This window comes from Watersipora subatra, chromosome 1, assembly GCF_963576615.1.
Source record: "Watersipora subatra chromosome 1, tzWatSuba1.1, whole genome shotgun sequence".
In the NCBI taxonomy this organism is placed as follows: domain Eukaryota; kingdom Metazoa; phylum Bryozoa; class Gymnolaemata; order Cheilostomatida; family Watersiporidae; genus Watersipora; species Watersipora subatra.
The window spans coordinates 74,193,744-74,207,094 of NC_088708.1; the positions used below are offsets into that span (position 1 = coordinate 74,193,744).

Consider the following 13,351-nt stretch of genomic DNA (forward strand, 5'->3'; position numbering starts at 1 on the left):
TACAGCTGTGTTGAACTGGTTCAACAAAATCCAGAACAAGAACAATTACACATTTATAGAGTTTGACGTGGTTGAATTTTATCCTTCAATCACACAACAACTGATGAATGACGCACTAAATTTTGCATCCTCCGTTACGCAAATATCAGAAGATGAGATAAACACTATTATGCACGCCAAAAAGTCATTGCTGTTCAGCCAAAATACACCATGGCAAAAGAAAACCTGCAATAAGTTATTTGACATTACTATGGGAAGCTATGATGGGGCGGAATGCTGTGAGCTGGTTGGAGCCTATATACTCAAGCAGATCCAAGATGAGATAGGCAACACTTTCGGTTTATATCGAGATGACGGCCTAGGAATAACCAACAAGACCCCAAGAGAAGCTGAGAAAATCAAGAAAAAACTCTGCTCTATCTTCCACAAGAACGGACTACGCATAACTGTATCGGCGAACAAAAAGGTGGCCAACTTCTTAGATGTAAACCTAAACCTGACGACCGGTATACACAGAATTTACCACAAGCCAAATACACATCCACAGTATGTACACGCCAAGTCCAATCATCCACTTGGAGTAATAAACAACATACCACTAGGTATAAATAGGAGACTGAGCAGCCTGTCATCAGACAACTCCACATTTACCACCGAAACTGACATATACCAGCAGGCACTCAATCTAAGCGGACACAAACACAAGCTTGTGTTTCAGCCTGCCCCGACAAACAATGCGCAAAACAGAGACAAGAATACCAGACGAAGACCGATACTATGGTACAACCCGCCATTCAGCAAAAATGTAGCTAATAACATCGGTAAGATTTTCTTTAATATCCTGGACACAGAGTTCCCTAAATCACACGCTCTTCGTAAGATCTTCAATAGAAACTTTGTGAAATTAAGCTACAGCTGTATGAACAATGTGAGCAGTATCATTAGCGCTCATAATACCAGATTGCTGCAGCATCACAATGAGACCCCTATAACTACAGAACCAAGAGAATGCAACTGCCGACATAAGAATGGCTGCCCACTACAAGGAAAGTGCCTGAGCAAGTCAATTATATATAAGGCGACAGTCACCACCAATGATCAATCTGCGGACGAACATTACATAGGATTGACCGACACCACATTCAAACAACGCTATTGCAATCATATGACAACCTTTAGAAATGTAGAGAAAAGATCAAGCACCGAGCTCAGTAAGCACATATGGACCTTAAAAGACCAAGGCATAGAATATAACATCAAGTGGAGCATAGTCAAAAGAGCTACATCATACAACAAGACCACAGGCAGATGCAACCTATGTCTGTATGAGAAATTTTATATTATATACAATCCTAACATTGCTACCTTAAACAAACGCTGCGAACTAGTTTCAACATGTAGACATGCTGGCAAATTCCTTTTAAGCAATTTTAAGACTTAACTTTTAAACTTCTGCATTGTTGAGGCTTTAAATCGTGTTGCTTGCTAATTTTAATCCTACGTATCAGTGGTGTATTTAGGTATTTTAAGACCTACGCTTTTATTTCTATCTATATATAAGTCGTTTTCAGTGCTAACAATTTTATCTGATGATTATTGCATGGCAATATGAAACTATTAGTAATAAAGTTGTTTTAAAACTTAACTTTAACTTTCATTTTTACTCAATTTTATATATATATATATATATATATATATATATATATATATATATATATATATATGTTATATAGTAGTATATGTAGTTTACACTGTAACGTAAAGCACTCAATAATTGAGTCAATCAGAGCTGTGTATAAAGTTTATAAAAAACTACAGGTCAAAATCATTACTACTAATAGTTTCATGCAATTGCATTGCAATCTTCAAGTAGAATCACTAAATCGTATAATGTACAAGCTATAAAATTATAAAATTAATTTATAAAGCTGATGGCTTAATACTATTATAGTATACAGCAAATATGTCGTTAAATTGTGTTATTGAGCCAATTAGGTTTTTTCATGTGGATATCAGCTCGCGGCTAACTTCGGTTCGAATATGATAAAGTACTTTTCCCATAGGCATAATTGCCAAGATTTTGTTGATGTGTGGTATGATGCCGCTCTTTTGACGATCTTCCAGGTTATGTCGTAGTGAATGTTCTTGTCTTTCAAATCCCACATATCTTTACTCAATTCTGTTTGTAGTCATTCGGTAAAATATTTAAACGATGTTTCATGGTTGGCTAATCTTGTTTTAAAAGCTGTTTCAAGGCCTACATACGTTTGTGTCTATTGCGTACATGTATCGCGTTTTGAGACTCTACAGTTGTCTGATAGACTTTGCAGTATACTAAGCTAGTATACTATATATATATATATATACTATATGTATATAATATATATACTGTATATATAGTATATATGTAGTAAGAAATGAAGTGTATAATATATATACTATAAAATACAAAATACATATACTAATATGTATAGTATATATATACTATTTATTTATACATAAACTCCGCACTAATAGTAAGTGGAGAAATGGTTTCAACTAAAAATTAACTGAAAAGTCAAATTTTCTTTCACAACAAATCTGTTTCGTAGTGGCACTCTTCTGGTGTCGTTCTACACCAAATAAGTAACATAACAAAACTGATCTGAAATAAAGAAATATTTGACTCTCTTGATTAGGTTTAGTCTGCGTGTATATGTATAAACAGTAAGTAAAACACATGTAGCCAAAGTTGTTTCACACTGCAATTTCTTTCATGCTTTTTGTATGTACATTAAATTGGCTTCAGATCACTTACGGTAATTGTTAGTTGGCTTCGGTTCAAGCCTCTTGCTTTTTGGCATAAAAAAAGTTTCTTTTCTTATTATGCTTGTAAGTTTCAGAAGGTTTGGGCACTTACGAAGTTCGGTGTTTTTTCTTGTAGCCTGTTCTTTGTTATCTCGAAGGCGCATGGACCAATGCAAAGAGCGGAAAAATTGATGAGCCATTCTTTAGTGAAAGACATGCTATCGATGCTAGTAGCTTCTTTGAGCTGCAAGTAAGTGCGCCTGTTACTTGGTACTCAGTAGTTTTATTTGAGAATACGGGTGAGGTATCAGCCAGAAATTAGTATCTCTAGGAACCTTTCTGCAGATTAACATCTCTAGGTGTCTCCCTGCAGATTAGCATCTCTAGGAACCTTCTTGTAGATTAGCATCTCTAGAAACCTTCTTGTAGATTAACATCTTTAGGAGCCTTCTTTTAGATTAGCATCTCTAAAAGCCTTCTTGTAGATTAGCATCTCTAAAGCCTTCTTGTAGATTAGTATCTTTAGAAACCTTCTTGTAGATTAGCATCTCTAGAAGCCTTTTTGTAGATTAGCGTCTCTAGAAGCCTTTTTGTAGATTAGCGTCTCTAGGTGTCTTCCTGCAGATTAGCATCTCTAGGAACCTTCTTGTAGATTAGCATCTCTAAAGCCTTCTTGTAGATTAGCATCTTTAGAAACCTTTTTGTAAATGAGCATCTCAAGGAGCCTTTTTGTAGATTAGTATCTCTAGAAACCTTCTCTTAAATTAGCATCTCTAGGAGCCTTCTTGTAGATTAGCATCTCTAAAGCCTTCTTGTAGATTAGTATCTTTAGAAACCTTCTTGTAGATTAGCATCTCTAGAAGCCTTTTTGTAGATTAGCGTCTCTAGGTGTCTTCCTGTAGATTAGCATCTCTAGGAACCTTCTTGTAGATTAACATCTCTAAAGCCTTCTTGTAGATTAGTATCTTTAGAAACCTTTTTGTAAATTAGCATCTCAAGGAACCTTCTTGTAGATTAGCATCTCTAGGAGCCTTCTTGTAGATTAGCATCTCTAGAAACCTTCCTGTAGATTAGCATCTCTAGAAACCTTCTTGTAGATTAGTATCTTTAGAAACCTTCCTGCAGATTAGCATCTCCAGGAACCTTCTTGTAGATTAACATCTCTAAAAGCCTTTCTGCAGATTAACAGGAAGGCTCCTGCAAAATGTTTGTTCTGTCTATATCCAAACTTCATATCTTGCAAATTAGAATTACCGTGACTACACTTGTGAACACTTCAGCTGAAATAATCGTTAACATTGTTGTACTATTGTTACATATGTGACGTGCGTATGTCTTATGACCTAGTTTTTTAGCTAAAATTCTTAGTTTTGTTAGCTTTCATGCATGGCTAGTAGTATAACCCTTTTGAACCTTCAGTTACCTATTTCTGACATATGAAAATTCTAAAAGCGTAGGCATAACTTTTGATTCACTCTAATTGTGACATTTTATTCACAAATTTTTTTTGTATCCAATCGTTTACTTATTGGTTGGAATCTATCAGCTATAAAGCATGTTGACAGGCGTATTATGGCGTCAGCTATGTCTTTACACCACACTGCCAACAGAACTGATTTGAACACTGTAGAACAAGATCAGATACACAACTGCGACTGGCCGAAAGAGTACCAAGGAAAACTTTGCTTACCTGCCATCAACCATTGCTGATGTCGATGATTATGGAAATATAATATACTCTCAGTGGAACTACCGCATCCTTTGCCATCCAGTAAAGAACTACGAGGTTCCCCTGACGAGGTCTGCTAAATTAGCTAGTAGAAGTTCTAGCGATTTCTGTACAAACATGTTCCTGGTAATCCCGTGTTTATGAAATTTTTCAGAAATATGAGTGAAAGTCAAACAATTTTAAACTTAAACAAAAGGCAGGTATTGAAAGAAATAAAAGTTGATTTGCACAGGTTTATTATTTCTATAAAGAGCGTACGGCAGCCTTAGATATTATAGTCACACTAGTATGAAACTCTGCAAGGAACTTATCTTATACCTATGCTACCTTTCGGTTAGCATGAAAAGCGGGAAATCTTTTTTAGACTTCGGCTCGAGAATGACTTAGGTGTCAGAGTAGCAAATGGAAAAACATTTGAAGAGTTTGCCAAGCAGAGATCGGCGAGATTTTCTTTACATCCAGATCCCACGACCAATAAACCTTTCTCCACCAAAGATTTGATGGTCAGAACAAGCAGGGGAAGCTTCCTGGATCTACTTATGGCAGAGATCCCTGGTATAATCAGTTTTTATAATAAACTTGCTTGGTATATGATATTTCAAATTAGAAGTCTTTGATCAGAGTTGTTCACTCATGAAATCATATTCCTCTATTCCTACTCTCAACTATAAGGAAATCAATTACAATGTTGCAATCATTAACATACTTTTTGCCAGTTGACAATTTAAAAAGCCTGTCTTGCAGAGTTTACCAGCGATTGCAATCAGCAATTGTCAAAAGGTTTCTACTTTGTAAATTACTTCAGTTACCTAATTTATACTCTGATAGGCAATAATACTATCGATAGGCATCACAGTTTGAGCTAAAACTCCTTTAAAGATAGAGTGTGCTTAACAATTGTTATTAACTGATTCTATTCTAGTACAAAATTAAGAAAACAACTGAAGCAGCACAAGCTAAGGCTAGCAGGAAGCTAATAGCAAATATAATTAATTTAGAATGTATTGTCAATTGCAGAGGTTTTTAGAATAAATCTTAGGAAACAGGCTAATATGAGCAGATGAATTAATCAATAGCAACTAATAGGGAGTAGTTTGAAGTTGTCATAACTTGATAGAGATACTGCAAGAAGCAAATAGTGGCAATAATTATTTTCTTATTCATTCGTTTGCTCTGTTGTTCATTCATTCACTCATATTTTTATTCATTCATTTATTCAGGTAAAGACAACTACCAGGCTAACATAGTGGATGATGCCTTTGGCTCTGTAGCCTACCCCAAAGATGCGAATCTGCCGAAGTATCCCACTGCTAACACCACCTTGCCTCCTCCACTTAATGTCGGCTACTATCACAAGTAAGAATCTTTCTATTTGTGTTAATATTGGCAATGTTTTATTTAAACGCATGAATCAAAAAAGATTTGTAATAAAAATTAATGCAGGAGATGTGATAAGCTAGAAATTTTTTTACCAGAAAGATGAAACCTGTAAAGAAATGTTACTTACATTCGTCGTTTATATAAGGAAGAAGTATGAAAACCTACTTGCTATGGATTGTAAGGTGCCCTATAAATCGTGGATCACACTTTAGAAACACATCTGTAGTTGACTTCATGTTAATGCCAAATTGCCTGGCCTAATATTCAAAAAATTAAAAACAAGTTTTTTATTAAATATTATTTAGTGTAAGAAATAAAAGTGATATGTATATACAATTTACGTCACACTTTGTTTTTCATAGTGCTTACAAGGTCATAGGAAACGATGCTATGGGTGTCTCGATTAGGAGAAGAGGCTTCTCTGACAACAATGTATACATTGCCTACAACACCCAGGAAAAGATCACGACAAACAAGGTTAGATTTAGACCTGGTCTCCGGTACTCCGGTCAAACTGCCAACTTAATTTACAACACTTGGCAGCTGTACCAGGAATGCAGAGTAAAAAACTTGTAATGGAATGGAGTGGTTGTCTATTTTCCAACACCGCTTCATCTTGTGATGCTGTTGTTTTATTGTTTTAGGTGAAGGGAAAGTGTAGCCCTGACAAGGCCTGCTTGAGCAGAAAGAGGGTAGGTAAAGATCTATTCATAGAATTAAGGCTTTTGTTATATTCAGACTGCAGCCATTCTTCTTACTGAGACCACTGTAGTGTTAGTAATGCTTGTCATCAGTTAGTTTACCGACTTACCAGTCAGAGAGACACTATTTCAGTGATACAAGTTCACAGGTCAGCTCTAAGGAAATCAGCATAAGATGTGTGAGAAGTTAATTCTCCTTTCACTAACCTCTCTTGCTCACTCGCTCATCTTGTGATGGTAAACAAGGTCTGTCCTCATTTTTGCCTAATGGAAGCCAACGAATAGTTTTCTACATTTTATGCTGTAAATCATTTATAGCTAGTTATTAAAATTAAAGAAATTTTCCATTTCTAAAATGTCAGGTGTTTTGTAGTTAGCTGAGAAGAACTGCCGTAGATTGAAGAAACAGAAAAAAGCTTGTCCGGTTAGTAAATCTGAGTAGATTATAAGCTCACATTACAGCTAGTTGATCACACAGTTTAGTCTGCATAATTCATTTCGGATTCTCATAAACAAAATTTTTACAGCTAAGAAAACAACCTATGTAGTTTTTTGTTAGTACATTTTGTATCAATGTGTCAGGTACTTTACTCTTTATCCTTTTAGTTTCAGTCGATTTGAGTTTCCCTTTAATTGTCTGTTGAGCTACTTTTAACAGGTTATGGCTAGTCGTAGTTACTGATTATATTCTGCTGATCATGAATGCAATTCTCTGCTGTTAAACTTTCAACAAGCATATATAAATTTTATAATATACATTTATTAAATATTATATTTTATATATATTAGATAATTATATTATATATATTAAGTAAATTATGTTTTATTAGCTAATCTGTTTGTCAAGCTGTACTAAAGAAAACAACATAGTTACGCAATAAATCAACTAGAGTACTTTGTACTTCATCTCACTGGTAGGAATTGTAAGAGAGCTTATACCAACCATCAAGGCTCACCATAACACACAGGTAGGATGACTATTATACCATAACACACAAATAGGATGACTATTATACCATAACATATAGATAAGTGCGTTGACCTTTTACAAATACATTCAGTGATAAGGGTGTCCATTTATTTTGAATAGTAAGCTGTTTCTGACAAAATAAGGTTTATATAATGTTTAGGCTGAATGTAAAACATTTGACAAATAGGTCAACAAATGTTGTAGAAAGCAGTGACATGTCCACCACCCAATTGCCCGGTATACTCCCACCGTGTTTCCTATGCCATCCCCCTTGAGATCATCTATGTAACTCCCCTGCAGTCATGGAACCCCTACAACCTCACCATGTTTAAAAGTAAGTATTTGCTCAAGCTTGGTTTTATTGGCCACAAGTAGCGTTAGGGTATTATGTATGATCCGCTACTTTGATTTGGTAATAGTAATGTACTAGCAGCTGTCACAGCGCTGACACATTTGGTAGTTGAAGGCTGCCGTGGGTTGCAGACAACTTACTTCAAACAATGACCTCATCTTGTTTCTTCACATCGTACTCACTCAATCTGTTTATAACAGACAGGTACGCACCTACAGCAAAAAATTCTTATGGGTTTAACAGAAATGGTGGTTCGACCAATGAGACAGCATATCTAGGAATGACCTCAAACATCTACTCCATGACACCAGTAGAGTTCTTTGGTAAGTAGAAACTCTAAGGATGACGCCTATGCCTCCTTCTCTTTGGGATAGCCTTAGTCTTAATGACTATGCGTTGAGAACTGGCATCACATTTTCTAAGGGGGTGTTTATAATAAAATGATCTAGTAATTTATCAATCCAATCCAATCCAGTAAACTATTATGGAGATAGCATAACTCCCATTTCTATAAACTAGTTGCTATCGTAGATGAAGCCAGTGCTCAATAATGTGGCTTCACTATTTTATAAAATCAATGTAGAAGCAAAAACCTGCAGCAAGTTGGTGTGAAAATTCAACTTAAGAAAAGAAATATACGTTTCCAGTTTGTTCATCTGTTCATTTGTCCATCTGGCTGTTGTTGTAGAAACTGGAAGGTTTAAAAAGACTGACAAAGCTGACACAACCCGAGGCTCCTTTGGAATCCTTGACCCAGAGGGAGATGTCAGGTTAGGCACCTATTTTCTATTATATACTGCTTCATGTATTTGATACTGACAACAGATGTTTAGTACTGAAATGACATTGAGTTCATATTGAAATCTTGTTATTGTAGTTGAAGGAATAATAATACATCTATAGTTGCTCGAATAATTACAATCTATGAAAGGTATTGGTAAGCGATAAAACCATACAATAGTAGAGTGTTACACCATGAGCTAAGTAGAGTCTTTAAAGTAAAATCACTAAATTCTTAGACCAATTTACGCAACAGTTTTTTTTATAACTGGTTAAATTTTGCAGGCATATATAGTCACGGCTCAAAAAACAACTATAGTTTCAACTGTCTATTTGATATATATAAAATTTTATGTTGTTGCTGAGAGCAGCTGACCAACTAATTAATAAAATTCAAACCTTACATATAGACCTGTAACTACAGGTAGTTACAAGTTAATACAGTTACACCTCTGTGTAACTGTATTAATTGGTAGCTGAACTTCTCAGTTATTCTATTGAATAATTGCCAAGGCAGATAAAAGACTGACTACCTTTCTTGTATCTTTTTGTTCATATTCAATAATATTCTCTTTCAATGTGTTTTTAAATTTCTAAGAAGTAAAATATTTTAGCAAATTATAGACCAAATTTGTCTTTCAATGTCAAATATCACGCGGGGTCAACTAAATTTTATCGGTGCCTGCGCGAATATACAACTGAAATGTTCTGCAGATATAGGTGCAAAAGGTATTTATTCCAGGAATAGATCTAAATGAGTTGAAGTTTTAGGAACTTGGACTAGCATTTTGTAAACAAGAGTGCACAACTCTTTAGATATGTCATCAGATGGCTGGTTGAGACCATAGTTGTTGCGTTTTGAGCAGTAGCCAAATATGCAAGAGAAGAGAGAGACTTCAAATGACCTGAAATTTGGCTGCTCTACATGAAAGACTCTACTTAACATCAGGTTATTCTACACTAATATGGCCCTGTATGACCTTCAAGGTATATATATCTAGCAGTGTTAACATTTCGTTATATCAATTCGAATCTTTTTCTGCAGAAAAGTGACATCAAGTGGCATAAAGATCATGACCAGAAATATTCCAGATGTTGGTACAATGAGAATTCGTTACCCAATAGTTCCCCTGCATGACTCAGGCAGCAGTATTTACAAGGATCTACAGGCTCTATCTGATCTCACCCTCAAGCAACATAAATACCTCAAGCTGTATCCTGATGCCAGGTTTGACAATGGCACCATCGAAGAGGTCAGTGATGAATAATATCATTAATAGGTGAACTCTTTCTCAGCACTTGTATATTAATAACAAGAAGCATGCATCGCTTAAAGGTTTTGGGTATTGATGCATATATGTTGCTAAGGCATGAAAAATAGCACAGTTAGCTAACTAAAGATGGGGATTTGCAGCTACTACCATCTGCGAAGGAGTGATGGTAAAATTAGTAATGTGACGTGAGTTGTCATTCCCTTCTACTACTCGCTCAACTATTTTCACTTCTCCCACTGTTTTAGCTGCAAAAATATTCGTTGCCAACGTCTACTGTCTCTTGTCCACACAATCCATTCCTAAACAAAAGTCTATTCCTTGACCACTTCTGATAGCGCTTGTCCACACTTGCCACCTCTTTTCCATACCTGCCATTTCCTATCCACACCTGTCATCTCCTATCCACACTTGCTATCTCCTATCCACACTTGCTATCTCCTATCTACACTTGCTATCTCCTATCCACACTTGCTATCTCCTATCCACACTTGCTATCTCCTATCCACACTTGCTATCTCCTATCCACACTTGCTATCTCCTATCTACACTTGCTATTTCCTAACCACACTTGCTATCTCCTATCTACACTTGCTATCTCCTATCCACACTTGCTATCTCCTATCCACACTTGCTATCTCCTATCCACACCCGCCATTCTAATTACTGATTTCAATACTTTTTCAGATGTTTACCTTTGAATTGACTCAAAGCACTAAAACTCCTCCTGGACCTCATACACACACGTTTGAGCTCTCCGAGGCTGAAATCGAATCTCTCAAGGGAGGAGAGAAGATTCTTGTTTCTACTACTATGGTGGCTGGACACGAGCATGAGCTTCTTCTCAGGTGGTACAAAAACAGTGGTAAGTATTTCTCTAGGTACTTTCATAAACACTTCTTTCCTTAATAAGACATTTACAGACACTGAGTTATACTCTCATCTTCAGAACATGTACATACACTGTGTTATACTCTCATCTTCAGAACATGTACATACATTGCGTTATACTCTCATCTTCAGAACATGTACATACACTGTGTTATACTCTCATCTTCAGAACATGTACATACACTGTGTTATACTCTCATCTTCAGAACATGTACATACACTGTGTAATACTCTCATCTTCAGAACATGTACATACACTGTGTTATACTCTCATCTTCAGAACATGTACATACATTGTGTAATACTCTCATCTTCAGAACATGTACATACACTGTGTAATACTCTCATCTTCAGAACATGTACATACATTGTGTAATACTCTCATCTTCAGAACATGTACATACACTGTGTTATACTCTCATCTTCAGAACATGTACATACACTGAGTTATACTCTCATCATTAAACATTTATAATTGCAAGCATTTAACTTCATAGAGATATTAATTCATTTAGTTTCAGTTCCTAGATGAAGTTTGAGCACATGCATGGGAATAGCTTGGCAGAATTTAGACAGTCACCTGTACCTGTGTGTCAAACGATTATTTTTCAAAACATGTTATCAAGTTTTTATAGTAGTAAGGCGTTAGAGATCATAGTTTTGAAATAGAGATTATAGTCTTGAGTCTTTGAGTTGAAGGTCATAGTCTTAGATCTTTGAATAAGAGGTCATAGTACTGGATTTTGTTGAATAAAATTTGTAAGTTGTAGACAGAGGATAAGTATCAAGGTATGAGATAAGTAGTTAATCTGAGAGGCAGATGATGTAATTATTACTTACTAGTGTACGTACTTAGAATACTACAGTGATCAGTTGTTCTTAGACAGTGTACATGCATGTACTTGGAATAATATACTAGTTGGTTGTTTTTAGACTGTGTACATGCATGTATACACTAGTTGGTTGTTTTTAAACTGTGTACATGCATGTACTTAGAATAGTACAATAGTCAGTTGTTCTTAGATAGCAGAATCAAATTCAGTGACTTATCTTAAGAGAAATATGAGGTATTTATGACTTTGATTAATATGCATTCAGAATGAGATAACTTCTGACTTTAAATTAACACCATTTAGTAAGTTTACAATAATACTACATAAATTTCAATAAATACCTCCAAAGCTACCAAATTAGAGTGTTAAAATGGCCATACTCAGCAAGTGTCATAGCTTTAAACATTCTCTGGTTGCAACATTTTTCTTGACCCACAATGTAGGTATCTAAGCGGAAACGGAGAAAACCATCTCTTCAAAATGTGCATTTGTTGTAGTTGCAATTGAGCGTTGTGATGACTCAAGATACTGCTGGGACGGCCACAGGAGAAGCGTATCATGTCCTGACTGTCGCTTTGGATTAGGAGATTAGTATTTTCACTCCTTTGGGTGACACTAATAAATATTCTGTTGTACTGATGGCAGATGTTGATATTGTAATACACATACACACTGTACTCTGTACAGAGTAATCTATGAGTGGCTCTAAACTTCCTTGAGTGTGTGCATATAAGTTCCACTGATCATGCTGATTATTAGCCTGTCTTGACAAACTGTTGTTTTTACGGAGTTGTCCCCCCGGCAAGCGCGGCGAGCAAAACAACAGTTTGTCAAGACAGGCTAGCTGATTATACACTTAAGTATCAGTGTGGCTGAGTGATTAGCTAAGAGAATATGAACAGAGCAAGTGAGATAGATCAACCTTTAGATTGGAATGTTAAGTTGAAATAATCTTTTGAGCCTCTATGTCACACTACAGATGCTAGCACAAGTTCAACCATAAAAGGGGCAAATTGACAAAACTAACAGACAACAGCGTTTTCTTTGCATTAAGAAAGCCTTCATACCCAGAAGTGCCTCAAACCTTGTTACCTTTATACATAGAAATGTCTCAAGTCTTGTCACTGTCACACCTAAAGATGCTTCAAACCTTGTCACCTTCATACATAGAAATGCCTCAAACCTTGTCACCTTCATACATAGAAATGCCTCAAACCTTGTCACCTTCATACATAGAAATGCCTCAAACCTTGTCACCTTCATGTTATATTGATATTTCAGAAGTTCAATAGATCTACCTTGGCAAACTTTCACACAAAGCGTACTATGTACATTGACCTCTTTCCACCTACCTAAACGTGAAGCTATGTTTCTTTTTTGTGTAATTGTTGTTTAACCTTACAATGTCAAAACTATAAATGAGATACACAAGGAAAATCTATGGAACATTCACAGGAGTATATCAACCAGATGGTCATGAATAAAGCCAACTTGTGATTTGAAATTACGTACATAAATTTAAAAGAATTTCATTGAATTCCTAATGAAGTAGTGCTTTGCGAAAGAATAATAACAAGTTGAGTATCAGTTATTTTTGCCAAACTGCTGCTAGCCTAACTATTGCATTTTGCAAAGCATCTTTATCTTCATACAACAA

The 13,351-nt window shown here is 35.7% G+C and overlaps 1 protein-coding gene across 1 annotated transcript in view; it reads left to right on the forward strand.

Moving 5' to 3' along the window:
• LOC137390663 (uncharacterized) overlaps positions 1 to 12,355 on the forward strand; it is a 49,699-nt gene extending 37,344 nt beyond the window's left edge. The window contains exons 4-16 of the mRNA XM_068076992.1: positions 2,924 to 3,037; positions 4,418 to 4,587; positions 4,881 to 5,071; positions 5,737 to 5,872; positions 6,259 to 6,373; positions 6,541 to 6,588; positions 6,971 to 7,021; positions 7,772 to 7,901; positions 8,120 to 8,242; positions 8,608 to 8,689; positions 9,745 to 9,952; positions 10,658 to 10,835; positions 12,192 to 12,355. Coding sequence (XP_067933093.1) covers positions 2,924 to 3,037; positions 4,418 to 4,587; positions 4,881 to 5,071; positions 5,737 to 5,872; positions 6,259 to 6,373; positions 6,541 to 6,588; positions 6,971 to 7,021; positions 7,772 to 7,901; positions 8,120 to 8,242; positions 8,608 to 8,689; positions 9,745 to 9,952; positions 10,658 to 10,835; positions 12,192 to 12,286 — 1,641 coding nt within the window. The 3' untranslated portion in view covers positions 12,287 to 12,355. The remainder of the gene's footprint in view (positions 1 to 2,923; positions 3,038 to 4,417; positions 4,588 to 4,880; positions 5,072 to 5,736; positions 5,873 to 6,258; positions 6,374 to 6,540; positions 6,589 to 6,970; positions 7,022 to 7,771; positions 7,902 to 8,119; positions 8,243 to 8,607; positions 8,690 to 9,744; positions 9,953 to 10,657; positions 10,836 to 12,191) is intronic.
• Positions 12,356 to 13,351: the final 996 nt, after the last annotated feature.